Raw genomic sequence first — 27,157 nt, forward strand, 5'->3', positions numbered from 1 at the left:
TCTCTGTAATAGGTTTATCATGGTCCATCCCCGTGCCTCTCTTCCCCCTCTGCTGTGTGCCTGTACTGCATCGCCGTGCCTCGTTGCTGCCAGCTGCTGCTGCTGCTGATGATGATGATGATGCTGCTGCTGCTGCTGATGTCATCACCACCTCCCAGCATCCCTGGCACAGCAGCACCGCCATTTTCCCTAGTTTCAGACTGACTGACGGACAGACTGACGGCGGGCCAGCCTCCTGTTTATCCACCCGGCCCTCGTTCCTCCCTCCTCCTGTTTCTTACCGCTGCGTTCAACACCCTGCGGTGCTGCTGCTGAAGCTGAGGCTGAGGCTGACTCCTTCCCCAGTGGATTCTCCATGTATGGATGCGCCGAGGAAAAGGATGCTGTAGGCTGACCAAAGTCACAGAGAAAAACGACACATACACAGGCTGCCGAGGAGATTCAAGAAGGAGGCACCGGAGGATCCGGTTGCTGTTTTGAATGGGCAGAGGATTCACCACTCCGCGTCCGTCGAGTCTGAGTTGCTGAGGTAAGAAATGGTTCCTCGGTGATGTTTTCCACGGTAGCCTACTAACGGGTGTCACGCCCGGGTGAGGACAGTAGTGTATGTGTTAGCGATTTCGAGGCCCATTGTAGATGCGAGGTGGTAAATAAAAACGCTGCGTCAGGACGTTTGATGTTTGATTCCGCTACTGTCAACAATTGGCTTTAGAAGAAAATACTCCACGAATATACCTTAAAAAAAATAATTAAAAAAAGACACCCCGAATCATTTAAACGCATGAGCTCATAAAAGCTGTGAATGGCATAAAGCTCTAATGATGCTACTGAACTCCTTTCTGACGCAGTGTTTGGTCTGATTTGGTGTCTGTGCCGTTTATGTTTACGCGGCCCGTCTTTGAGGTGCGGCAGGCAAAGCAAGATGGAGGAGACAATATTGACATGGCTTATAAATCTTTACCGCAGTTCCTTTCTGAGAATGCGTGTCATCCTCACATTTATCTCGTAGCCACATTGAAATGGCGTATTATAAAGATGTTCAGGAGGAATTGTTTTTCTTCATCGATTAAGGCAGAGGATATGGATGTGCGTGGCGCATCCATATCCATGGTTTTCAAATAATCCCGTTTGAAAACCACCCTAAATGGTCAGGTCTTAACAGAGAGAAAAAAAATAATCTAAAAGCTATCATTAAGGGTTTCAACGAAAAACAACAGTAGTTAAAAGGGTAATTATTGTACAGATGCTGTGGAAAAACACCACAGCTAATTCTAGACATCTAGAAACGTTATTTTCTTTGGGGATTAGCAATGAGGAGATACAGTTTCATCACAAGGCCTTCAGCCTGTGATAGATGAGGCCAGGGGATGATGCCCGAAGAATAAGCAGCCATTTTACTGTTGAATAGCAGGGATGCTGCTGATCTTCCTGCCAAATAATGTCCCAGCCATTTAGTCAGCGTGTTTCAGGTGCTGTGTGTCTCAAACCGATTGATTCAGGGCCTGGAAATTGAGAATGTGTCTTATGTTTGGTTTGGCTAACAAGGGCCCTTTCCTCAATATTTAACAATAACAACAACAGACCATGGATGATTCAAATCATCATTTTTTTTATTCTGTACTTCTTGGTATTTATCCCTATTAAAGGTGTATGCATGCAGGCATGGTGCAATACAAAAGCCCCTGTTATCATCTGACAGGTTTGTCTGTATCCTACACGTCTCTACATGCAGTGGTATTAAATCCCTCTCATCATCTACCTGTGCAGGTGCCAGGTGTGTGTCACACAGATCTTCAGCTCTCCTGCTCACTCACACACCCTCCTGCAACATGGCGACGGCTTCAGTGAAGGTGGCTGTGAGGGTCCGACCCTTCAACTCCAGAGAGATGGGGAAGGACAGCAAGTGCATCATTCAGATGTCAGGAAACACCACCAGTGAGTAAACATTTTAAGTCATTTTTAGTGTATTTGGAGTTCTATTAAATCTGATGGATGTGGACTTCAATGTTTACATTGTGTCGAGAGGTGCAAATGTGGTTCTGGCACGACCTGCATTGATTTAACTGGAATGGGAGCAAAATAAGTACATTTCAGACATAACTTTCCTCAGTAAAATTTCAATAAATATATTTTTTATATTTCTCCTATTTTGGTTAAAGGGGGTGCTATGCAGTTTTGGCATTTCGCTTTTTGCTCGCAGGTTTCTCTATAGAGCTCCCCCTACAGCTTCAGAATAGATATTTGGCAACACTGTAAGAACTCGCTCGGTCAGTCTGCCGTTTCCTCTTTCTCTGTTCCTCCAACAATGCTTTCCTAGCTTTCTGCTTCTTTTTTGCCGGCTCAGCCATGACGATAGTGTGAAAAACTCCATCGCTACCTTGTTCTTGCTAGCCGGTTCCTGGATGGGGCCGTGTAGCGGTGTGTATGTGTGCAGTGCCTAAAGCAATTCGTTACATCGCGAGACTGGATATCACGCGATACTTCCTGACGCTGAGGGTGGCGGCTCACCGGCCCAAGGTAGCAAGGGTGGTTTTTCCGCTCACAGGCGCTAGGGGGAAGGGAGACGACCACAGTTTTGCTTATTTGTCACTTCACTTGGATGTTTGTGCTTCACTGTGCAGATGATGTACATGCAGAGTTTGACACCAGAAGGCTGTTTTCACATTCATCTACTGTAGGGGAAAAGTTTCTCTGTTCTCACCTTAAACCTGAGTTTAACACATGTAGGGCTGCAGCCCAATTATTACTTCTCATCAAAAACAATTAATTAAATCTGCTGATTATTTTATCAGTTAGTCGATTCATGGTTTGGTCAAGTCAGAAAATAGTGTAAAACTGTCATTATAATTTCCAGTCTTCAGACTGCTTGTTGTATTTGTACCATCAGTCCAAAACCCAACGATATTCCACTTGCTGTTATATAAAACAAAGGATAGTAGCAAAGCCTCATTTAAAGAAGGATTTATCGATTTAACGATTTATCGCTTATCCAAATAGTTGCAGCTTAATACCCTGTGAATCGACTAATTGATTAACTGACTGTTAGTTTCAGCTGTAAAGACATGTACGTACAAGCTGGATTTTGTGACATCACAACTAGTTTGCAAGCCAATCGCGTTTCAATGCTCAACTTGCACAAGTTTGATGTTGAAACTTGAGACTCAGTGAGAATGGACTTATTGATGAAGAAGGAGACAGCTGGTATCCAGCAGCTGACCTGTTAAGATATTAGGTAAATCTATATCAGACATAAATGATCATTCAAAGCAGAGTGTTTTGTCTTTAAAGAATCACATAGTCTCAGGGTTTAGTGGACTGATAGCAACACACATGCACTAGGCCTGCGCGATAAAGCGTTCTAAAATCGCGATCTCGATTCACCCCTGTTTGCGATTTAATTTTTAAATGACTTCGATTTTTTTTTTTCTCCAATTAATTTATTGAAAGCATTTGATATTGGCATTACCATGTTTTAATTATATAAAGATATGTATCAGGGCCATATTTAGTTCAATGTGTTATATGTCACTATTTTTGGTAGCCTACTGTACTGGCCAGTATGTACTTTATTTTCTTTATTTATTGTGATGCGCAATGTGCTATAGGTGCCAAAAATAAATCCATGTTTGATACTGCCAATTTGTTTTGTTTTGTCATGGTTCATGTGTGCAATAAACATTACACTTAGTGATAAAAATATTGTGGCAGAGAATCATGATATAAATTCTAAGCTAAAAAATCGTGATGCATATTTTTCCCTGAATCGTGCAGGCCTAATATGTACCAACTTTTATTTTAACTTTGCTCTGCAGCAACAAAATGATTGGCAACAGGGAGACATGCAGTAAATACTGCAGTGATGTGTTCCTTCCCTTTTTTTTTATAGAATATTATAGTCCCTTTTTTTCTTTGATACCGTTCTGTCTTTACATAGGTCATGTATCTTTTAAAGTCATGGCTTTAGAGAGTGGCACCCAGAAATGCAGCGACGTCCTGCTGCTGCTGTTTTGATCATATTCCTGCGACCTACATTGAGCCAAGTTTAGCATTTCACCTCAGTTATTTGTCTGGTAGGCAGCTTTGCCCTGCAGCAACACGAGGGTGGGCAGCAGGGAGGCATGCAGCATCATGGCAGCCAGAGAGGGAAACAAAAGCTTCAGTCAGGCCTACAGCCTGTCAGTGTGTATAGGATGCTTTGACCGTCGCAGCTTTCCTCTCTCATCATACGAGCTGCAGGGACCAAAAAGACCTCCTTGTTCTAGTTGAGCCCAGACGCAGGGTCAGCTGATGCAAGTGTGTGTGTGTTTGTGTGAAAGAGGGAGTACGTCAGCCTGTTGTGCCTGTCGGTGTTTTTAATGACCTCATTAGAGCCACAGATTTCAAACATGCATTAATTAAACTCATTAACTTTACTGACTCTGAATATGCTCACAGTTGTCCTCTTATATTCTTCTGCATTGTTGCCACACTGCCCCAAGACCCTCTAAAGGATATGGCGGTATGGCTAATAGATGGATGCTCACACTGTTGTTTCTGGCTGAGTGCACGGTTCAGTTAGCCCAGAAATCTAGACACACCCTAGCGGCAGCAAATGTAATTTGCAGCCAGGGTCGTCTAGCAAATCTCTGTTGGCTACCGAGCTGGAAAAACCAAACTCCGGCCGGGCCAATCACATTGTGTATAGAGTCGGTGGGCGGGCTTATGGCTGCAGCTGCTGCTGGTGAACAGGGGTCTTTGGAATCTGCTTTGGCCGTGACTCTGGAAGACTTGAAGTTAAGCTTTTCTTTGAGAAAAGAATAAAGAACGGCACTGAAATCATTCTTAAAAAAGGCAGATGTGTTCGGAGGTTTGCCGACCGGATACAGCAAAAGTTTAATCTATCACCTAGCTACGCTACCTTCTTCGTTGTTCTGGTTGGTTGTAGCGCTTTCCTATTGCGTGCAGAGGGAATTTGAAAGACAACCGTTTATCCCGCCCCTCGGATTGAGCCCTGCCAATGGTGTGTTCACAGACCCCAACATCTTGATGTGGGTCTGGCTTGTCAGGCTACGTTTCAGCAGGATGTACTGTATATTTGCTGCTATTTGCAGTGGATTCAGTTTACAGCCGAAAGCGCATCTGCTCCTGCCCAGTTCTTGTTTCATATTCTAGGTGCACATCACCTCTTTAAAAAGGATAAGTGGTGCATTTTAAACTGCTGCTATTGATATTAACTGTAATATAGGAAGGCCTCTCTGAACGGCATGTGTTTTTTCTTTCTCTTTAGTTAGAGGTGAAATCATTTCAAAGTATTTTGATCTCTCTGTTGATGAGGATTTTTGACACATTATATGCTGGTACCAATAATTCACATTATAATGTAGAAGATGGGTTACTTATAGACAAATAGCAGTACATGTTTTAATAACAATGTGGCAATGCATAACTTATTGTGTATCTACGCATTTTTTGCTGTTATTTGGAGATGGAAAGTAAAGAGGTGATGGGAACAAGGGCAAGAGAGAGGGGGAACGACATGAAACAAACATCCCAGCTGGGAATTGAATCAGAGACGTTGAGATCACAGTATAGCAGATTATATGAAGTCAACCAGGCTGGGACCTCTATTTACGTGTTTTGGTAGTTCAGTTATTTCCTTTAGAAATAAGCACATAAAAGAGAAAAACACTCTCTTTTTCCATTGCTTTGATGCATTTCTGCCAACTGTGTAGTGATCACGACGTCAAATTCAATCATTTGACTCTTAATGATTTCTGTTTCTTTCCACAAAGATCTCTTTTCTTTTCACACAACTAGAAAACATGGTTTGTTTAGACACTGAACGCAGATTTCAAATGAGAGCCTTCGGCTCACAATATTCTCAATCTTGATCCCAGTGAAGAGACAATGTTTCTGTGTTTTCTTTTTAGACACCAGAATGTGTGATGATTTTGTATTGTATTAAGAGTTTTGAGAACATGACACCTTTTGGAGCATTTGTTATTTGCAAATGACAACCGTTTTAGTATTTGTGTTACCTGTTCTGGAAACAGCGCTTCTTTTTCTAGCAATCATGCAACAAAACAATCAAGACAAACTGTCAATAATCAAGATGACAAGACACAACTGGATCAAAAAGTGATCATAATGGAAAATTACAAAACATTTTTGGTTTAAAAAGATTAAATGAATATGTGTGTTAGGAGATGATGAAGGCTCGGTGACGTTCCAATGTGACAATGAGAGAGAGAGAGAGAGAGAGAGAGAGAGAGAGAGAGAGAGAGAGAGAATTGCATTAAAATATGTAGTTTCATAATCGGAAAGAATTGAAATGTTTTCATGTGCATCCTGCAGCTTTTTTTAAACGGACAGTAAATATAATTAAATGAAGGAATACGCAAGAAATTAGAGTGACTCGGTTTCTGATGCCTCTATTTTGTTTTATTTTAGCCATCCTGAATCCCAAACAGCCGAAAGAAAACAAGAGTTTCAACTTTGACTATTCTTACTGGTCACACACCACGGTGAGTTTCACTGCATCACGGCATCAGTTTTAAATACACGTACTACTAGTCAGATAGAAAATCCATGATTTGCCCTAGAACAAGTCACTTATAATTGATAAAAAATATTTATTGAAATGAAAGTATTAAATCTCATGCTGCTCTTCCTCTCTCTCTGCAGCCTGAGGACATCAATTATGCGTCCCAGGTCCAAGTATACAAGGACATCGGAGAGGAGATGCTGCTCCATGCCTTTGAAGGCTACAACGTGTGCATATTTGCGTACGGCCAGACGGGAGCGGGCAAAAGCTACACCATGATGGGGCGACAGGAAAAGGACCAGCAAGGAATCATACCTCTGGTAATACAGAATACAGTTCTGACCAATACATAAACAATTCTCTTCAATCATTGTGAAAATCAAATAAAATCAAAGATGCAGCAGTGACTGTTCTTTGTTTTTCAGCTGTGTGAGGACCTTTTCACCAAAATCCATGGAAGCAATAACGACAACAGCATGGGTTACTCTGTGGAGGTGAGTGATGTCAAACTCTCCCACACTTTTCATGTATTCTATTTTTCACTTTTTCCACATTTGGTGTCTCACAATGGGCCTCAATCTTAAAACAAGTCCCTGAACATCTACTCAATGAATTAAGGTCTGATGTTCTGAGGTATACGGTACGGTAATTAGTTTGTTTTGGATAAATTAAAGGAAACATATTGCTGATGGGCAGCTGGTATTGTAATTATATTATTGTGTCAGATAGTCTGAAGCGAATTCACTTGATTTCTAATCTTTTACTGTCCCAGGAGCTACCACGTAGCAATGACAACCGATTTATAACTCACAAACACATTTTACAACACAACCGGCTCCTTGCCTCCTCCAGGTGAGTTACATGGAGATCTACTGTGAGCGTGTGCGTGACCTGCTGAATCCCAAGAACAAAGGAAACCTGCGTGTCAGAGAGCACCCTCTGATGGGACCCTATGTTGAAGATCTGTCCAAACTAGCTGTCACCTCGTACAACGACATCCAGGACCTGATGGACTCTGGAAACAAGGCCAGGTAACAGAGCGCGACTGAATGATAGTGACGGACTCCTTTAGATTATGAAGTGTAGTGATGGATGGACAAGATATGCAAATGAGGGATGTATGAATAAATAAATCAGGGGCGGGAACAAATAATGGATGGAGCAGATAATGCACGAGTCAGTAATATGCACCTAACACAGTATTTTCTTCCTTTTTTCAGAACTGTGGCGGCTACCAACATGAACGAAACCAGCAGCCGCTCCCACGCCGTCTTCAACATCATCTTCACACAGAAGAAACACGACATGGACTCGGAGAACACGTCGGAAAAGGTTCTGACAACAAGCTCAGCTCACAGTCAGAAAGACATGATGTTGTCCTGCTTCTCAGACAAACAAATCAATGATTTGATGATGCTACAAGGCAGACAGAAATGATTTGTGTTACCTTTTATGATCTGAGTGGAGGCCGTCTGTGTCGTCATCTGAAGAACGTGTTGTTGTATTGATCGATAACCACATGTAACGCTTTACTGCCAGTTCTCCTAGCTGAAATATCTTAGCTGAGGTGTAGGTTTGATCTATTTTTATTTTTTTTATACAGAGCCTCTTATTTTGAAAATATTTTGTTTCATCACAGGTTAGCAAGATCAGCCTGGTGGACTTGGCTGGCAGCGAAAGAGCCGACTCAACCGGAGCTAAAGGAACCAGACTGAAGGTGAGAGGAGGAGGATGTTGACATTTCCGCCTTTAGATAGAAACACATTTAATAATGATTGTTTGAATGCAATATTTCAAATTCAAAATGTATGAATAGATGGACAAATAAACTTGACTTTTATTTGCAGGAAGGAGCAAACATCAACAAATCTCTGACTACACTGGGGAAAGTTATTTCTGCTCTGGCTGAACAGGTATGGTTTAAAACCAAAACAAAAACAATGTGCTTTTCTGGCATTGTTACATAAACATTTCACGCTGGCATTTTTTTCACTTTCAGGAATCAATACCACCAAACAAGGTCAGTAACACTAACAACTTTGAAACAGCAAATTAAATATATACACTCTTTTTTTTTTTTTTATAAATACTTTCCCGACGTGATTAGAGAATACTTTGTGTTTATTTTGTGTACAGAACAAGAAAAAGAAGAAGGTGGAGAGTTTCATTCCCTACAGAGATTCAGTTCTGACTTGGCTGCTGAGGGAGAACCTGGGTATGCACACATAATAATAAACCTTAGCTTTTACCAAAATGAAATGCATTTTCTGTGTTCACTTTACATATTGTCTCCCTTTCTGTCTTTTAGGAGGAAACTCCCGTACAGCCATGGTGGCTGCCCTCAGCCCTGCTGATATTAACTATGATGAGACCCTCAGTACCCTCCGGTGAGAAAAATGCCAAGAACCTTTATTTTTGAAGATCATAAAGTCAGACGTTTTCCCCTGGAAATAACATATTTTGAAGATATAATGTCACGCTTACACCACATATTAGATTCAATTTTGGAGCATTTTGCTGCGTAATTTGTGAGCCCGTACAAATGCCTGCTGACCTTTTTGCACTTTGCAATGTTTTTGTAGCATCTTAAATTCATTTTTTTCCACAGCTGGGGAACTTACAGTAGCATCCTTCTCATTTTGGGCTCATATTGTCTTTACTTGATCATTGTAATTCAGTATGAAGACTCTGAGTAATCATGCTTTATAACTTAATGGCTTCTTCTCGATGGCCTCCGTCCCTCCAGGTACGCTGACCGTGCCAAACAGATCCGCTGTAACGCTGTGATCAACGAGGACCCCAACAACCGTCTGGTGCGTGAGCTGAAAGAGGAGGTGGCCCGCCTCAGAGACCTGCTGTTTTCACAGGGTCTGGGAGACATCATAGAGAGTGAGTGTCGCACAGAGAAACGCAACTCTCACTCATAGAAAATGCACTTATATAGGCACACACATACACACACACAAACCTGAATTTCGACCCTTTGTGCAGTTTCTGACTGTACATGTAAGACAGAGGATGACTATTTAACTTGGAGTGTGGGTGTCTCTCACACTCATTCTCTTCTCCCCTCTGTCCTATTAGCGTATCGCTGCACCGGCCCCGACATCGCTGGTTTGAAATGTGTGTATAACTCTGGCAAGCCTGCGCTTTGCAACTAATATAAATGAATCCTCCTCCACCACACCAGAGACAAAACAAAGAACAAAGAGACTACATGTATATGTGAAGTCAGTCATGACATAAATTAAGTACAAAATATTCCAACCTGCCATGATTATTTGGAGCAACACAGAAGTAATCTATGGTCGCTGTACATAAGTTAATCTTTTCTCATGAATTCAGCAAAATGGCCTCCTTTTTTCTTTCCATTAGTTGTGGTTTCAGTGGTAATATGTGATTTGTCTCTCATTTAATCTGGCAGGTCCAGCCTCTTAATAGCTTCATCTTCATAACACAATTTTAAATTGGCTGTGATTTTTCTATTTCTCTGATAAGCTTTGATCCACGATCCTGTAGCCGTTCATTAAGAGTCTGAACTGTCCAACTCTTTGTTTCTGCAAAAACAGAGAAGCAGACAGAGTCGAAGCCAGCTTTGGCATAAAGCATGATGTGTGATGCATTTTGTTTTACGAGACTAGTCATCATTGAAGAAAGGACTGACTGGGAGGACGCCATTTTAGATTGCTGAGGAGCTCTTATCTTTGCGTCCTGGTTCTCTGTGTGTGGAGCAAATTGAAGCTATGAGTCAGGTGCTTAGAGGCCCGCATCCCCGGGAGCTGTGCTACCAAAGGCTGCGCTAAACACTTTGGAAATATGAGGACATGCAAAACATGAGAAAAAACTGAGGCTGTATTTTGTCTTTATGCATTGTAGTGATGTATTTTTGGTTTTATTTTTCATAACATTGTCATGCTTGCGAGCATGTTGAGTTCAGTGTCGAAAAAAAAAAAAAAAACTTCTGGTCTATAACATTCAGTCTATTTGGCATTTTTGCTTGATCAGTTTGAGTTGCTCTTTTCTCTCTGTCTGCCTTGGCTTTGGTAAGCAAATTACCTCTGCTTCTTTGATCCATTTTTTGAGCTTTCTCTTCTTTTTTTTGTACTCCTCCCTGTTGTTCCCCTATTTTTTTTCCTTCTTATCTGTTTCTCTGCGTTCGGGCGTGCTACCCTCCGCGTTCTGCTCCGTCCTTCCCTCCCTTCTGCTCCTTGCCTTCACTTGCCTGCTCCTTCCTGCACGCATTCTCGTTAGTCAACCTGCAAATACCTATGCCGTCAATCAAAGGGGTGATCTCTCCGCAGTGTCCAATGCCATGACAGGAATGAGTCCCTCCCCCTCGCTCTCGGTCATGTCCAGTCGCGCCGGGTCCATCAACAACCTCCATGACCGCATCTTCAGCCCGGCAAGTGAAGAGGCCATCGAGAGGCTCAAGGTAGGAAGGATGATGCTAAAATTGTTCAGGTTGCAGAGTTGGGAAATGGGAGGTCAGATTTGGGTTTGTGGACAGAAATACAGTAAGATGAGTGGGAATGAGAAAATCAAAGAAAAGGCAAAGAAATATGATGGAAGGGCTCTTGTTAAATCCAAGATTGAGCAAAGTGAATAATTACAAGTTGTATAACTGTTGCATATCTGTCTTAATTTTACCAACAGGAAACCGAGAAAATCATCGCAGAGCTAAACGAGACATGGGAAGAGAAGCTGCGGCGTACAGAGGCCATCCGTATGGAGAGGTTCGTCAAACGTATTCATGCATGGTTCATGGTTTCATAGCACTCAATCAGATTATTCTCCCCCAACACATTTACAGTTTATTTACCCTAAATTAAAAACAAATGGACCATTTTGGATGGTTTGACCCTTGAGCTATGTGACGTTGTTGGATTGCCAGATGACTTTGAAAGTAGGAATACACCATATTTGTAGCCATGCTAGCAGCATGTGTGTTTCCTTCCTGTAGGGAGGCCCTGCTGGCTGAGATGGGTGTTGCCATGAGAGAAGATGGAGGCACTTTGGGCGTCTTCTCCCCGAAAAAGGTACGATGCTTGTCACTGTTGCACAACAGTTCGATATATTTACAGCATCTGTCTAAATTTCAGTGGTGGAAAGTATATTTACTCAAGTACTGTACTTATGTACACATTTGTGGTGCTTGTACTTTACTTGAGTCTTTTATTTAATGCCACTTTCTACTTCTACTCCACTACATTTCAGAGAGAAATATGGAACTTTTTACTCCACTACATTAATCTGACACCTTTAGTTACTTTACAAATTAAGATTGTTGCACACGAAACACATGTAGTTTATAAATGTTTTATCATAAATTAAACTACCCAACAATATAATGACCTACAAGTCCAGCTGAAATGATTAGTCACTTAGTTGATTGACAGAACTGTTTGGCTCGTTTCCAGTTTCTAAAATGTGAGGATATTTCTGCATCGAGTGCATTTTCCTGATGGTACTTACATACTTTTACTTAAGTAACATTCTCAATGCATGACTTTTACTTGTAACAGAGAATTTTTACTGTGTGGTACTAGTACTTTTACTTAAGTAAAGGATCTGAATACCACTGCTAAACTTACACGGACAGTAAAACACATTTGTCATTATTTCCTTTTAGACGCCTCATCTGGTGAACCTGAACGAAGATCCGCTGATGTCAGAGTGTCTGCTCTATTACATCAAAGATGGCATCACCAAGTAAGGGTTCTTTGTTTTCAATTTAATCCAGATAATGTGCCGTTTCTGGGAATTTGTCTCAATTGGATTACCTTATCTTCCCTCAGGGTTGGCCGAGAAAATGCCAAGACTCGCCAAGACATTGTTCTCAGCGGCCATTTTATCAAAGACGAACACTGCACCTTCAGCAGCACCACGGGCCCTCAGGGAGAAGGTAAAGGCTGGCTGCTCTCTCTTCAAAACTACAACGTTAAATAAATGCTGTAACAAGTTGATACATATTGAAAGTTAAAGTTGAATGTGTTGAATGCTCTTTTGTAATAGTTCTATAATCTTCTCTTGAACAGGATGTGTCATCCTGGAGCCATGCGAGGGCTCAGAGACGTACGTCAACGGGAAGAGAGTGAGCTCTCCCATTGTTCTGCGATCTGGTACGTGTGACGCTTCATATTTTTTTGTTTAAAAAAAAAAAAAAGAAGGTGTAAAATAAAGCAACTGTGTATGTTCGATAATGTATCAAAAGGAAGAGATAAGTCTGAGTCTATTATTGCCAATATGGAAACAAGTGTTTGGAAATCAGGATGGCTACCAAAGAATTTTGGTATCGTATTATATATTACTGTCATGTTTTATGGTAAAAAAATGTAAACTTTGACGTTTTCATATGCACTTTTTAGGGAACCGCATCATCATGGGGAAGAGCCACGTGTTTCGCTTCAACGACCCGGAGCAGGCTCGTCTGGAGCGAGAGAGGACGCCGTGCGCCGAGACGCCGGTGGAGCCCGTCGACTGGGCCTTCGCTCAGAGAGAGCTGCTGGAGAAACAAGGCATCGACATGAAGCAGGAGATGGTGCAGAGGTGTGTGGGGAACACATTATTATGTATTTACATGTAATATTATCACTTTTCTGACATATAGTTGTGTAATCCCTTTCAGGCTTCAGGAGCTTGAAGATCAGTACCGCAAAGAAAGAGAAGAAGCGAGTAACCTGCTAGAACAGCAGCGGCTGGTTAGTACACACAGTAATACAGTCATTTACCTTTTTAAGGTGCTGGATAAAAAAAGTGTATTTATTGCATACAGAAGCAACTCATTCTGGTTTTGATCTGGTTCATATGTTTTCTTCCAGGACTATGAGAGTAAATTGGAGGCTCTTCAGAAACAAGTGGACTCTCGGTACCTGGAGTCTCCTGAGGAAGAAGAGGAGCCTGAAGAGGAAGGTAATCTGGCCCTTTTTAACTGACACATCGAAACAATCAACCTATATTGGGTCAAGATGTACTCAGGTGTTATGTGTCTTGCCCCTTCAGTGCCGTGGACGCCACGTGAGACCGATTTGGCTCTGTGGGCGTTCAGGAAGTGGCGTTTCTACCAGTTCACCTCTCTCAGGGATTTGCTTTGGGGCAACGCCATCTTCCTCAAAGAGGCCAATGCTATCAGTGTGGAACTGAAGAAAAAGGTGGGATGTTTGTTACTGTAAAACATTGTCCTTATTCAGCACTGTGAGATATGTCATTATTTATGCTTTTTTAAAGTTTTTAAACATTTGTAAACAGAAGACAGTTTGTTTCAGTACTTTGTGTTGTAAAAGATTCATTCAAATCTGGCTTTTGTTGTTGCCTTGGTGTTATCCCTCAAATCATAATTCCCCCCCTTGCACTAGTTGAGAGTCTGAGTGCAAATTTGGCATCATTTTAGTGATGGTGAGGAGAGTTTGCTTCTCAGTTCAGACTGGAGGCAGACTGCAGAATATTAAGTGTCTGTCAGTGGCCATTCTGGGCTTACCACAATGACTTAGCCCAGTGAGTCATCATAATATAATACACAGTGCTGCATATTGAATTTAAGCTCTGTCCAGCCATCCATTTAATAAAAGGTGCATATAATAAAGCATTTTTTCAGCCAAAATGAAACTTTACTGCTTCATGTCTCACCCAGTTTTTTCCATTTCAATAAGCAGAAGATTGAACTCTTACTTTTATAATGAATACTGCAGCTTAGAAATCCTTCTGATGTTTTGCAACAATAGTAGTGCCTGACTTTTAATCCTCTTCATTGTTGGTTTAGGAATTTATTTTGTGTAATGACATAAAGTACAATGGCAATCTTGTATTATATTTCCAAGTCTTTTCTGTTGATACTTTAAGAATAGTGAAATCCTCATTTTATAATGCAGATACGATGCAGGAGAATATACACAAGCAATCCCTCATGTCTTATGTCCCGTGTTGTCCACAGGTGCAGTTCCAGTTCGTGCTGTTGACAGACACCCTCTACTCTCCCCTGCCCCCCGACCTGCTGCCCCCCAGTGTGGCCAAAGAGAGGGAGAGACGACCTTTCCCCCGAACCATTGTCGCCGTTGAAGTACAAGATCAGAAGAACGGAGCCACACATTACTGGACTCTGGAGAAACTCAGGTACAGCGGGTTTGTCATTTGAAAACAAAAAAAAACTGAATACAAGGCTTAAGGCTGATTCCATGGTCAATGTCCATTTATTCACCCATAAAATCATGGAAATGTTGGAGTCCGCAAGAATACCAACTATTCTCCAACAGTGCCTTTTATCTATAATGTGTTTTTATTTCAGCTCTGTCTTTATATCACATTCTGATCCATGCATCAGCACCATAGACTGTATCAGCAAACACTGATGTTTTCTTTTTTACGCTTCCCCTGCAGGCAGAGGCTGGACCTGATGAGGGAAATGTACGACCGCGCTGCAGAGCTCCCCAGCAGTGCTGTGGAGGACTGCGATCACGCTCTGACCGGAGGCGACCCCTTCTACGACCGCTTCCCCTGGTTCCGTCTGGTCGGCAGGTACGTCACCTTCCTCCCTGAGGCAGTACTGATTTAAATCTTTCTTTTAATTGCACAATGAATGCTTGTTAAATCTGAAATCCCTTCCCTACCTTCTCCTCAGGGCTTTTGTGTACCTGAGTAACCTGCTGTACCCGGTGCCCCTGGTACATCGCGTGGCCATCGTCAGTGAGAAAGGAGAGGTGAAAGGCTTCCTCAGAGTGGCTGTGCAGGCCATCTCAGGTACTAATACAGGTTGAATATCATTCTCATCACTGTCAGATGCTTTTGAACGTGTCGTTGTAGCTGTTATTTTGAGTTATTTTGTATGAAGCAGTGATAGTTTAACATCTTGTCTCTCTGTTTGGTCTCCCTTCAGCTGATGAGGAGGCCCCCGATTATGGTTCTGGTGTGAGGCAGTCGGGCACTGCAAAGATCTCCTTTGAAGACAAACAGTTTGAGAAGGTACTAATTGGCAGGTGATGTGTATCGGTATTCTCTAAAAGTGTCCTCTAAGACCAATACAAGTCAGATAAAATGTAAGCACAAGTGTTGAGACTTTCTGGATTTCCTCTCTCAAATGTTAATGTTTGGTGTAAAATGGGATCCAGGCTGATTGTTTTCTGTCTTGTTCCAGTTCCAGACTGAGTCGTGTCCTGGTAGTCTCTCCCACTCCAACACCTCCCAGGAGGAGCTGCGATTCGTGGAGGGAGAAGGACAGACTGCAGAGATCGGAATCTCTGCCGATGAAGTCAACAACAACACCTGTCCAGGTGAGGTGACAACCTGTGCAGGGACTGCTGAAAATCATTCTAAATGTGCTGTTCAATAGTCTGGGTTAAAAGAGCGTGGCCCTGTCAAAACAACACACACTGGTCTCTTTCAGAGTTGACCCAGCTGATGTTCATGGTACACCACTGCTGAAATAAATTCTTAACTTAATAGGAAGATTATCTGAAAAGTTTAAATACCATATACATGTGTGTATCTCTGCCTGTTCCTCTGTTCGATGTAGCTGACATAGAGGCTCCCCGCAGCCCAGTGAAGAGTTCAGGTCTGGCTCTGGATCTTCCCCTGGACCTCTCCCCGGAGAAAGCTCTGTCCCACCTGAAGATCGGCAGCACCTTCACCTTCAGAGTCACTGTCTTACAGGCCTCCAGCATCTCAGCCGAGTACGCCGACATCTTCTGCCAGTTCAAGTGAGTTTCAAGCACGTCTCCACAAAGTCACGTCTAATGTTAATATACAGTATATGCCATACAATCCTTACTAAATGTCTCTTGTCTTTGAAAGCAATCTCTCTCTTCTATGAACCGTCTAATACATGCAATATAAAAAGCTAATTTAGCATAATAAATGCATCCTTTTTTATATATGTAAAAAATATAACCCTAACCCTTGCAGTTGGATATCGGACTAATAATGATATATTAATGCATGCACATGTACACCTTTCAACTGACACGCATTGATATTAAAGCTCAAAAGAAATTGTTTTGTCACTAAATAGTATCCAGAAAAAGGAGAGCAAAGGGTGATCAGTCTAATATAATGGCATTCATCTTTTTCAGCTTCATCCACCGCCATGATGAAGCTTTCTCCACTGAGCCGCTGAAGAACACAGGCAGGGGACCTCCGCTGGGCTTCTACCATGTTCAAAATGTAAACCGTGAACAGCACATTCAGACCTATTATTAACCCACATATTACTGACTACAAACAGTTGTGTTAGGGGCTGTGTTTGAATTGTATTTTTCCTCTCTTCTCTGTTCATAGATCACAGTGGAGGTGACAAAGTCCTTCGTTGAGTACATCAAGACTCAGCCAATCGTCTTCGAGGTGTTTGGTCACTATCAGAAACAGCCCTTTCCCCCGCTCTGCAAAGACCTGATCAGGTCAGGATCCTTTCATGTCCCCCAGCTGCTGACTGATTGGGACTTGATATTTTTATTTTTAGATGGAATGAATGATTTCCTCATGTTTGTTTTCTTTGTCTTTTTTTTTTTTTTTTTTTTAAGTCCCCTGAGACCTTCCAGGAGGCAGTTCCCCAGGGTGATGCCCTTATCAAAACCAGGTTAGCAGTGACATTTAATGTGCCTGAGAGTATATCAAAATAGGGCTGCAACTAACAATTTTCATTGTCGATTAATCTGTTGATTATTTTCTTGATTAATCGATTAGTTGTTTGGTCTATAAAATGTCAGAAAATGGTGAAAAATGTCGATCAGTGTTTTTCAAAGCCCAAAATGACGTCCTCAAATGTCTTGTTTTGTCCACAACTCAAAGATATTCAGTTCACTGCCATAGAGGAGTGAAGAAACTAGAACATATTCACATTTAAGAAGCAGTCATAAAAAAATGACTCAAACCGATTAATCGATTATCAAAATAGTAATGTAATAATTAACAACTAATCGATTAATCTCTGCAGCTCTAAATCAAACATTTATTTATTTATTAATGATGTGATCTCCACAGCCTGCTCTATTGTTCTGCTTTCAATTTGATATTCACTTAAGCTCGGTTTTGTACAGTCTGGTTTCCTCTGTTAATCTGTTCTTTCTTGGTTCCTTCAGTGCCGGCCACAAAGCTCAGCACTCTGACTCGCTCCACCGCTGGACCTTGTCACGCCAAATACGACCTCATGGTCTTCTTTGAGATCTGTGAGCTGGAAGCTAACGGAGAGTGAGTCACCTTTACACTTTAATACCACAAAGCAAGGGACACAGTAGATCATACTGTGTGTACAAATACTGTTTTTTTTGTTACTGCATTGGATATAATCAGCTCAGTTAAAGATTTGAGTATTGCCATTCAATTTATTGATTTTCTCCCTTTCTATAGCTACATCCCAGCTGTTGTTGACCACAGAGGTGGGATGCCCTGCCACGGCACGTTCCTCTTACATCAGGTCTGACATTTCACACCAAATTACAAGTAACATATTTATATATAGATGATATATATATATAGCTCTGGATAAATCGCTTTCCACATTTTCTTGGTCTTATAGCTCTCATTTGAACATCTGGGAGAGAACTTTCAGAAACTGTAAAAAATAAATAAAAATACAATACATTAACCAGATTTAGCAAACCCAATCCATTCAGCTCTTTTATCCTACCACTGGAACTCCAATAACAAACTGGTTTATCTTCTCTGGACTAAACAGCCCCCCCAAAAAAAAAAAAAAAAAAAAAAAACCCAAAAAAAAAAAAAAAAAAAAAAAAAAAAAAAAAAAAAAAAGTTGTTTTTTTTTATTAAAAAAAAAAAAAAAAAAAAAAAATAACCCACAAATTGATTAGACGAAATAAATCTTTGAAAGTACAGTTTTTCTCACTGGATGAATCCTGTCATGACTTGTTTGACTTCAGGTCGTATTCGAAACACACCAGAGGCGGATGAGACCATCATAGACCCCAACATCCTTTCCCTCAACATACTGTCTTCTGGATACTTCTGGCCAAAACACAGCGACAAGTATACTTTTTAGGCGTATTTTTAATTTACTTTAATTTTTTTTTCTCTCTTTGTATTTGCTATTTGATATTCAACAACCGTTTCCTCTTTGAATTCAATAACAAAGCTATGTCATGTAGCCAGATCAGTTGCTTTAAGTAGTTTTTTTTAACATTGCTTCCAACGTTCCTTTTATAATCAAATATTATTTGGCTTCAATGCATTTTTCAGTTTGCATGGATCAATATGGTTTGCTGAGTTCAAACTTTTAACAGCTGCAGTTAAAAGTTTCTAACTCTTTTCCTGTTTCTCTTTATCCTTTGCTAACGCCAGCGTCTCCTTGGGAGTTGATCATAGGTATAAATGACAATCATTTTGATCAGTTATTGTTTTATGATAACAAAATGGCCATTTGCTCACAGGCTTTCCATGAGGTTTTTCTTCTTCACAAATCGTGCAGATGGATGACTAGATTTATGCTTTTCACAATGCAGAACTTTCTACCGATTTGAGGCAGCATGGGACAGCTCCATGCACAACTCTCTGCTTCTGAACAGAGTCACTCCCTATGGGGAGAAGATCTACATCACCCTCTCAGCTTATGTAGAGGTACTAAGTGACATTCGTTTGACTGAATTTGTTTTTTGTTGACTAAAACATTCTGTCAATAATAAGAATTGTTCAAAACCAAGAACAATTCAGCCACATAACCAGAATCTTCTGGATTCTGATTTATTGCTGTCTGATATATTTGAACTAGATGGAGAACTGCACTCAGCCAACAGCGATCACCAAAGATTTCTGCATGGTGTTTTATTCCCGTGACGCGAAGCTGCCGGCCTCTCGCTCCATCAGAAACCTCTTCAGCACCGGCTGCCTCCGGCCCTCTGAGAGGTACAGGTTCATGGATTCATACGGTCTGAATCTTACACTGATTCTGAACCACTCAATCTCAGAAACTTGTTCCTGTTCAATAAAATTATTAGTTAAATTAATTTAGTCTCTGTCCTTCTCAGTAACCGTGTCACTGGAGTCTATGAAGTCACCCTCTGCCATGTGGCGGACAATGGAAGTCCAGGTGAGAACGAAATCAAAGAAAATAATCAGTAAATATAACAAAAGCATTTCCTCCTTAACTGGGGTTTGTATTATTTTTGTTTCTTTATCATTCAAGTTTTTTTTCATTATTTTCAAACGTACAAAACACGCTCTAGTGGTACAAAATGTGGAAAATACAGTCAGATAGAGGAATGGCATATCAATAAAGACAAAGTCAAAACTCTTCCTGTTTAAATGAATATGAATATAAAATTGGATATACTAAACATATGGCTGCTGTTACAGCACATATGAGAGAAGGAAAACGAAAATAATATAGTATGTGTATATATTAGAAATATACACACACATACACCTATGCATACATAAACACACATACACTTATGCACATATTGATAAGAGTGCACCCTTTCATTGGCCATAGCCCAGTGTCATATTTAGACTTGAGTTACAATATTCACAGAGCATCTTATTCTTCTTCAGGCATGCAGCGTCGTCGCAGGCGTGTGCTGGACACCTCGGTGGCGTACGTCAGGGGAGAGGAGAACCTGGCTGGGTGGAGGCCTCGCAGCGACAGCCTCATCCTGGACCACCAGTGGGAGCTGGAGAAACTCAGTTTACTGCAGGAGGTCAGTTATTTAGACTGGAGAGGTTTGTTAGAGAGATGACACCTAGAAAAGATCAACTCTATTGTTTGCTGGAATAAGTGCAGTTTATTATGTTTGGATTTGAGCTGTGTCAGACCAGGCACCAAATTGTCGTTGTCCTGTGAAAACCATGTATATCCAAAACATCACCTTTTCATGAGAAAACCAACCCTATTCACAGCTTTGTGGTAATGCATTTTCCATGTAGTCCTCTGGGTTCTTACTGGTTTATTTAGACTAGAAGTCGAAGAATGTTCTCAACTTAAATAGGAGCAGTTATCTCAGTTATCAGTTCAGATCTCAAAATTCAAGATCACCAAATTTGGAGATGCAGGGTTTTCACTGGACAACGATGAAATTATGATGACTGGATTAGATAATGATATAACTCACCTTTCAAATCCCCCCCAACCTTCTGAACACCTATTCAAACCGGGTGTTGTAGATGTAAAATGAAAAATGACTCTGCAACTGCACGGCCTAATATCACATTTACTATTTACAGAAACTATACTATACTTTAGGAGGAATTTGACACTTGCAAAACAATTGTGATATTTGAATTTGAAAATTGAGATAAAAGACAAAATAAGCGAATCATTGGTGCATTCATTCAGTCTCAACAAAGGAGAGCATTTTGGGGATCATCTTCTGTACAAATCTGCAGTACTTGAAATGTCACCAGACCCAATCAAACACCCTTTGAGCCTTTACGGACCACAACTGTTGAAGTCTGTATGTGCTCGTGTTTTTAGGTGGAGAAGACCAGACACTATCTGCTGCTGAGGGAGAAGCTGGAGGCAACTCTGCTGGCAGGACAGGATGCGCTCTACAAGAGCAGTGACATCAGCGATTTTGCAAAGAGCCCTGTCCTCAGCCACAGTCCTGGCAGCAGCCCTGCCCTCGACAGCCCCAACCAGAGGCAGAGGGAGCTGGCTGCCAAGGTGACTGCTGCTTTCTGAGACCTCCAGAAACTTTTCTTTTTTTTAAATTGTCTTGATCAGATACTGATTTTTTTTTTTTTTTCAACATCATCTGTCTTTCACTTTCTTCTTTCCAGTGTCTGCGTCTGCTGATGCACACCTTCAACAGGGAGTACAGCCAGGTGAGCAGCAGTGCCAGTGAGAGCAAGGTGAGCCCCAGCCTAGGCCCTCTAACCTGGCCCGTTACTTCTGAACCTTTAGCGTTACTAAACTTTAACTGCTGTACCGTCCCAATATATTTAAGCCCCACACCTAACCCACTAAGTTTTTTTTTTAGCACAGATTCATGTCTTTTTAACATTTCTTTCTTATCCCATCTATTTTCTTATCACTCTGTGATCTCATGTCTTAATAACCACTCAGTAGACCAGCTGCATGAGATCAAATAAGCAACAAATCTTCAGGATAATATTGCCTCAGGTCTGCCGCTTAACTCATTTTCAAAGGCCATGTATCCATATTTCATGCCTTAAAATAATTTAAGGTTTCCCCTCCTTCTGTACCCGGCCTAATCTCCCACTGTCCCCCCTCTTCAGACTCTTGGAGGCTTCCACTAACCTGATGTTACTCCTGCATGTCCTCTTTAACATGTTAATCAGCAAGGGGCTCTTAGATGATGAGGATTACAGTGGTACAGAGATGGTTCTACAGTACATTGCTAGGAAATGATAAATATTCGAATTGAATTGTTCTCTGAATGCATGTCTGTGTTGTCTGTGCTTAATTGTTTGCTTGTGTGTGTGTGTGCGTGTGTGTTTGTGTGTGCGTGTGTGTTTGTGTGTGTGTGTGTGTGTGTTTGTGTGTGCTTGTGTGCGTCTCCGTGCATGATTTGTTGTGAATGTGTTTCTGTGCATGTGATTGTGTGTGTTTTAGCTTTCTGAGATGTCTGCGTCGCTAATGAGAGACTCCTCTTCCTCCGGACTGAGCACGCTCACTCCGTCCTCTACCTGCCCCTCACTGGTCGAGGGAAATTATGATATTAGGTACGTGACTACATGCTGTCACCCACTGCGTATCATATTATTATATATTAGATACTTTGCTCCATTGTGCCTGTGAAGATAGATAAAAGTACATGTTATGTTTAAGAACATTTAGCATTAGTTATAATCAAGTGATAACAGACAATCTGCAAATGTCTTGTCGATTTATTTGGTGATACAGTAGATGGATTTTGCTTTGCTCTGCAAAATACTGCAACTTAGCTTAAACTTTCCTACATTTACACAGGAAACGTAGGATGAGCTGGCTTCAACCACTGCCAGCTCATCCTACGTTTCCTGTGTAAATGAAAGGAAAGTTTAAGCTAAGTAAAAGTAGCAATACCAAAATGTTAAAAAGTATGTTTCTTGGTCTGAGGTCCTGCATTCAAAATCTTACTTAAAGTACAGAAGTATGATCAATATTAGCTCCTTTCAGAGTGTTTTATTATTATGTAAATCATATTATAGGATTATGAAACATGTAAGCAGTATTTTAATGTTTAAGCAGGTTAGTGTGGAGCTGATTATAATTACTTTTATACTACTGGGTAGTGTAATCTCTGATAATATATCATATTTTACAAAATGGTTATTTTTTGTGTAAAAAAATCTTAATCTGCAAAGTAACCATTAACTACAGCTGTCAAATAAATGTAGCAGAGTAATTTTTACCTTTGACATGTAGTGGAGTTGGAGGTGTAAAGTAATTGAGAAATGACATTGTTAAATAAGAATTTAAAAATGTTTTTCTTTATAGTGAATTGAAACAGAGAGTCAGGCCGAGACATAGTGCTTTGAATTAGTTAAACGATGTTCCATTTGTCACATTTTGAACATGTTGTTTATGTTGTGTAGACACACTGAACCCAGTTCAGGAGCTTCCACACCAGATCTGGACCCGTACAGCCCAGTGGACAGAAAGAAAGCTCTCAGAGGATGCACCTTCGTTCCTGACATACAGGAGATTCGTGTCAGGTCAGAGCGCGTACACACACACACACACACACACACACACACACACACACACACACACACACACACACACACACACACACAAACAAACACACAGATGTGAGTCACTGTAGATAAAGATAACAGTCTACTGTTTTCATTTGGTAAACAAGTATCATTTAAGAAAAGTTGGGGTCAATTTGTATTCATTTGGTCTTAACATTATTTCTTTCATCATGTGCAGCCCTATTGTGTCAAAGAAAGGCTACCTGCACTTCCTGGAACCCCACACCAGCGGCTGGGTGAAGCGCTACGTGGTGGTGCGCAGGCCCTACGTCTACCTGTACCGCAGCGAGAGGGACAGCGTGGAGAGAGCTGTCATCAACCTGTCGTCTGCAAAGGTTGAGTATAGCGAAGACAAACAGACCTTACTGCGGGTAGGTTCCAAGCTTCAGCTCAATAGTCAAACAGATTTTTAGATAAATAAACAAATAGTAACCCCGTGAGCCTGAATGAACTTGAGTAACCTCATGTCTCTCCAGACTCCCAACACGTTTGCTGTGTGTACTGAGCATCGTGGGATACTGCTGCAGGCCACCAATGACAAAGAGATGCACGACTGGCTGTACGCTTTTAACCCTCTGTTAGCCGGCACCATCAGGTGAGTGGTAGAAACGGTGAAGGGAAAATCCACCTAAATCATACAAAAATGGTTTAAATGGATATTAGCAACACAAATGAGCATATCTATGTCGGTTTTACACATTTTAAATAAACTGCAGTAAAACTTTACTATAGGTTCCATAGTTGGATTAAGTTTTCCTAAAGAAAACTGAGATGTAACTGTAAATGTTTAGAAAGGTTCTGTGTAATGTGGTACTTATTTCTGGGAAAATACAGATATTGTTAAATTGTCAATCAATTTAACATTACCCAGAGCAGTGGTTCCCAACCTGTGGCTTGGGACCCCTTAAAGTAAAGTAGTGTCTACCTGTGACACCTCTTCAAAGGTTATAGTTTTAGTGTGGACATGAGGTCTGAGCACTTTGACCAGAGAGTGGTTATTTTTAATCAGGTTGCTCCATTTGATGGACTTTTAGAGGCCTGAAGAGGTGAACAGTTCCAGTACTTCACAAGAACAAAGGAAAAATCAGAAAAAAAATGTAACAAAAGTATTTGGTGACCCCTCAAATTATTCTTCTACTTTCCTTGAGGCGTATAAATATATATAAGTATAGAAATATACGGTATTAAAATGACTTCCAGACAGTTTTTCCAGTCATTACGATTTTAAGTTCTTTCAAGAAACATTCAACTGGAATTGAACATATACATAAGTAACTGCTTAACTCAAATAACTCGCAACATTGTGTCTATTTTCTTTATAATTAGGGCCAAGTTATTTAGTTCTTTTTAGAAAACCTCCTAGGAAATTATTTATTAGGAAATTACTGGACCAGGAAAGAAAGCATACCCACAACTGTTTTCCATTTTTTTTAGTCTTACTTCCCCTTTCTTCGATCTCCTCTCCTCAGGTCAAAGCTCTCCCGGAGAAAGTCGGTCCAGTCGATTCCGTCGCCCCCATCTGCTCCGAGGATGTGAGAGGTGAACCTTGTGGAAAACAACAGACAAAACAATCTAAGCTCCACTGACCATCCTGCTCTAATGAACATAGACCATATAAACAAACTTATACATAAAAGCGCTTAAATAACCTTCTATATGACGACCGCCCCGGTCCCAAACATCACTCGATCGCTCATCCCTAAACCCAACCCTGTCCTTTTTCTCTTTTTGCAGTCGCCACCTCAAAACCCTGCATGGTGTGCTCCCTTCTGACCTGTAGAAGACCCTGTTAATAAGCTTGCCTCTGCTGGGCATTGGGGCTAGTTTTGATTAGCTTTCATGCCGAAATCTGTTATCTATGAGGCTACCAGATCCCTGTAGAGAGTTAGTATGTGGTCAGTCCCTCCTTCAGAAATAACTGAAAATAAGTCCCAGTTTTAAATCAGCCATTCATGTACTTTTAATTAACGCCATTGGGTGAGTGGGAAATTGCAAACATAAAAGTGGATTGTTTTTGTAGACGTGTGTTAAGTGCAGGTATGATCGCTCATTCATGCATCCATCATACACTGTACATTACCTCAGTTTGGATCGGCTTGGTGCCCTACAGCACAGAGTATTTGTGTCACTGCAGAGGTTTCAGATAGCAAACAGATCAGTCATTTTAACATTGAAGTAGCATGATTTATAGGACAAAAGGGTACGTTGTTGTTCCTGTGTCGTTTTTCTTTTTCAAACTGATTTCATGAAAACTGAGTTTGTTGGCTAGATTAAGGCAAATAATCCATTATCAGGAGAGATAACTCATGTCCTTGCCTTGTTCTCATTATGTGCTTCTTTTTTAAATTAATAATCCCATGTGCGTGGAATCATAAAGGATAATGTTATTTATTGTTGCTATTGTAGGTTTTCTGCACTTATTATTTATTTGTGACAGGACCACTGACCAGTTTTGTTGCATGGCACTTTATTGTCTCTATTGAGTTAATGTATTGTACCATTTACTCATTTGTTTTAACCAAAGCATTATTTCTTTTCAAACCATTGTTCACTGTGCTGCTGTGTTAGCAGACATTTAAGATGTTGAAGAAATAGTTTGACGTTTTGGGAAATAGATTGATACCACTCTGTACCGTCTGTAAATATGAAGCTACAGCCAGCAGCTGGTTAGCTTAGCTTAGCATAAGGAATGGAAGCAGGGATAGACAGCTAGCCTGTACAAAAGTAACTAACTCTGCCCACCAGCACCTCTAAAACTCACTAATAACACGTTATATCTTGTTTGTTTAATCGGTACGCAAACTGAAGTATAAAAATGACGTGTTGAGATTTTACGATGTGCCTGGCTATTTCTTGGCCACTTCCATGACAAATGAAGATACAAATGAAATATAATATGTACATGTGTGAGCTTTAAAGGTGTTGGTAGCTGGATTTTTTGCCTTCAAATAGAGCCAGGATAACTGTTTACCCCGTTTCCAGTCTTTATGCTATGCTAAGCTAATTATCTTCTTGGTACAAACCCGACTGTACCATCCTCACGAGGACGCAGTCCCCATACTGAGGTGTAGTACTGAGTTTCCCTCCATCAGGGAACATGATTATATGCATAATCTCTTTAAGTGTTACTTTTGGAAAAAAGCGAAATAAGCATATTTCCCAACTCGTTGAACTATTTCTTTAAACTAATCAATTATACCTAAGTTAACCTAAGATGTTTTACTTGATAAATACACCGGGAGGACAACTGTTCTGTATGTGGGTAGTTTAAATTAAATCAAATTAGCACTTATTCTGTCTGCTACAGTAAATACGTTTCCTAGTTAAGTCTCTTTAGTAGCTAAATGGAAAGTTGTAATTGACCATGGACCTGTAATCTGTTGAAGGCAGTTGCTTTGAGCGGGCAAGAGCGTTGTCCAAGCACCAGATAGTGCCTCCCTTTCTTTACCTCTCTTTCTTCTCTCCTTTCTTCATCGTTGTCTTTGACGTCAACACTGAAGTCAGTTACATGTGTCCAAGATTAAGCTTTTATGTAGAGTAAAAGTAGTTGCTGTGAATCTTTTTTTTCTTTCTTCATATTGATGACCTATGTCAATGTTTTGGAGAGTGAATGTTATTATTGATGCTATAAAGTAGCTGCAACAGTATACAGTGTATAGCTCATTTTCATTGGCTGTAAATGTTGCATTTAAAAGCAATCCCCCTCTTAGCTTTTGTACTGTAGCTGCTAGATATTTGACAGCTTGATGCTCGTGTCAGAAACCAGTCCAGTATGATTAGCTCTGTGTTGTTATGACTTGTATGTCCAGGGATGGTTTCTAGTCGCTTTCTACCTGCTGTTATTTTGTATTATATCAAGATGACCCCAAATTTTGGTTAGAGATCAATATTATCAGTGGAAGGGAAAAGGTAACTAAAATACTTTGCTAGAAAGGATGTTTAAGGTGGACATTATTTTTATTTGATTTTATTTTATTTGTATTGTGTTAATTGCATTTG

The 27,157-nt window shown here is 40.7% G+C and overlaps 1 protein-coding gene across 1 annotated transcript; it reads left to right on the forward strand.

Moving 5' to 3' along the window:
- The first annotated feature begins 198 nt into the window (after positions 1-198).
- On the forward strand, positions 199-26,805 carry kif1ab (kinesin family member 1Ab). Its single transcript, XM_039816226.1, has 47 exons — positions 199-529; positions 1,768-1,935; positions 6,430-6,503; positions 6,664-6,843; positions 6,949-7,017; positions 7,376-7,554; positions 7,744-7,855; positions 8,163-8,240; positions 8,371-8,436; positions 8,523-8,543; positions 8,660-8,738; positions 8,832-8,910; positions 9,270-9,412; positions 9,608-9,650; positions 10,775-10,955; positions 11,177-11,256; positions 11,484-11,559; positions 12,153-12,232; positions 12,319-12,425; positions 12,559-12,642; positions 12,889-13,069; positions 13,149-13,221; positions 13,342-13,432; positions 13,523-13,671; positions 14,451-14,629; positions 14,894-15,031; positions 15,135-15,253; positions 15,390-15,475; positions 15,648-15,783; positions 16,026-16,209; positions 16,582-16,672; positions 16,787-16,905; positions 17,029-17,084; positions 17,587-17,695; positions 17,855-17,926; positions 18,341-18,490; positions 18,964-19,078; positions 19,230-19,363; positions 19,486-19,547; positions 20,012-20,157; positions 20,931-21,119; positions 21,236-21,307; positions 22,032-22,141; positions 22,997-23,116; positions 23,337-23,529; positions 23,635-23,753; positions 24,628-26,805. Exons 2-47 carry the CDS (start codon positions 1,830-1,832, stop codon positions 24,692-24,694), a joined length of 5,097 nt encoding a protein of 1,698 aa, XP_039672160.1. The 5' UTR covers positions 199-529; positions 1,768-1,829; the 3' UTR covers positions 24,695-26,805.
- Positions 26,806-27,157: the final 352 nt, after the last annotated feature.

The sequence above is a fragment of the Perca fluviatilis genome, chromosome 11 (assembly GCF_010015445.1).
Source record: "Perca fluviatilis chromosome 11, GENO_Pfluv_1.0, whole genome shotgun sequence".
Classification (NCBI taxonomy): domain Eukaryota; kingdom Metazoa; phylum Chordata; class Actinopteri; order Perciformes; family Percidae; genus Perca; species Perca fluviatilis.

Coding starts and splice junctions, on each gene's coding strand:
- kif1ab (XM_039816226.1), top strand. CDS start 1,830: ATGGCGACGGCTTCAGTGAAGGTGGCTGTGAGGGTCCGACCCTTCAAC. Junction 8,544..8,659: donor AATCAATACCACCAAACAAG/GTCAGTAACACT, acceptor TTTTGTGTACAG/AACAAGAAAAAGAAGAAGGT. Junction 11,257..11,483: donor GAGGCCATCCGTATGGAGAG/GTTCGTCAAACG, acceptor TCCTTCCTGTAG/GGAGGCCCTGCTGGCTGAGA.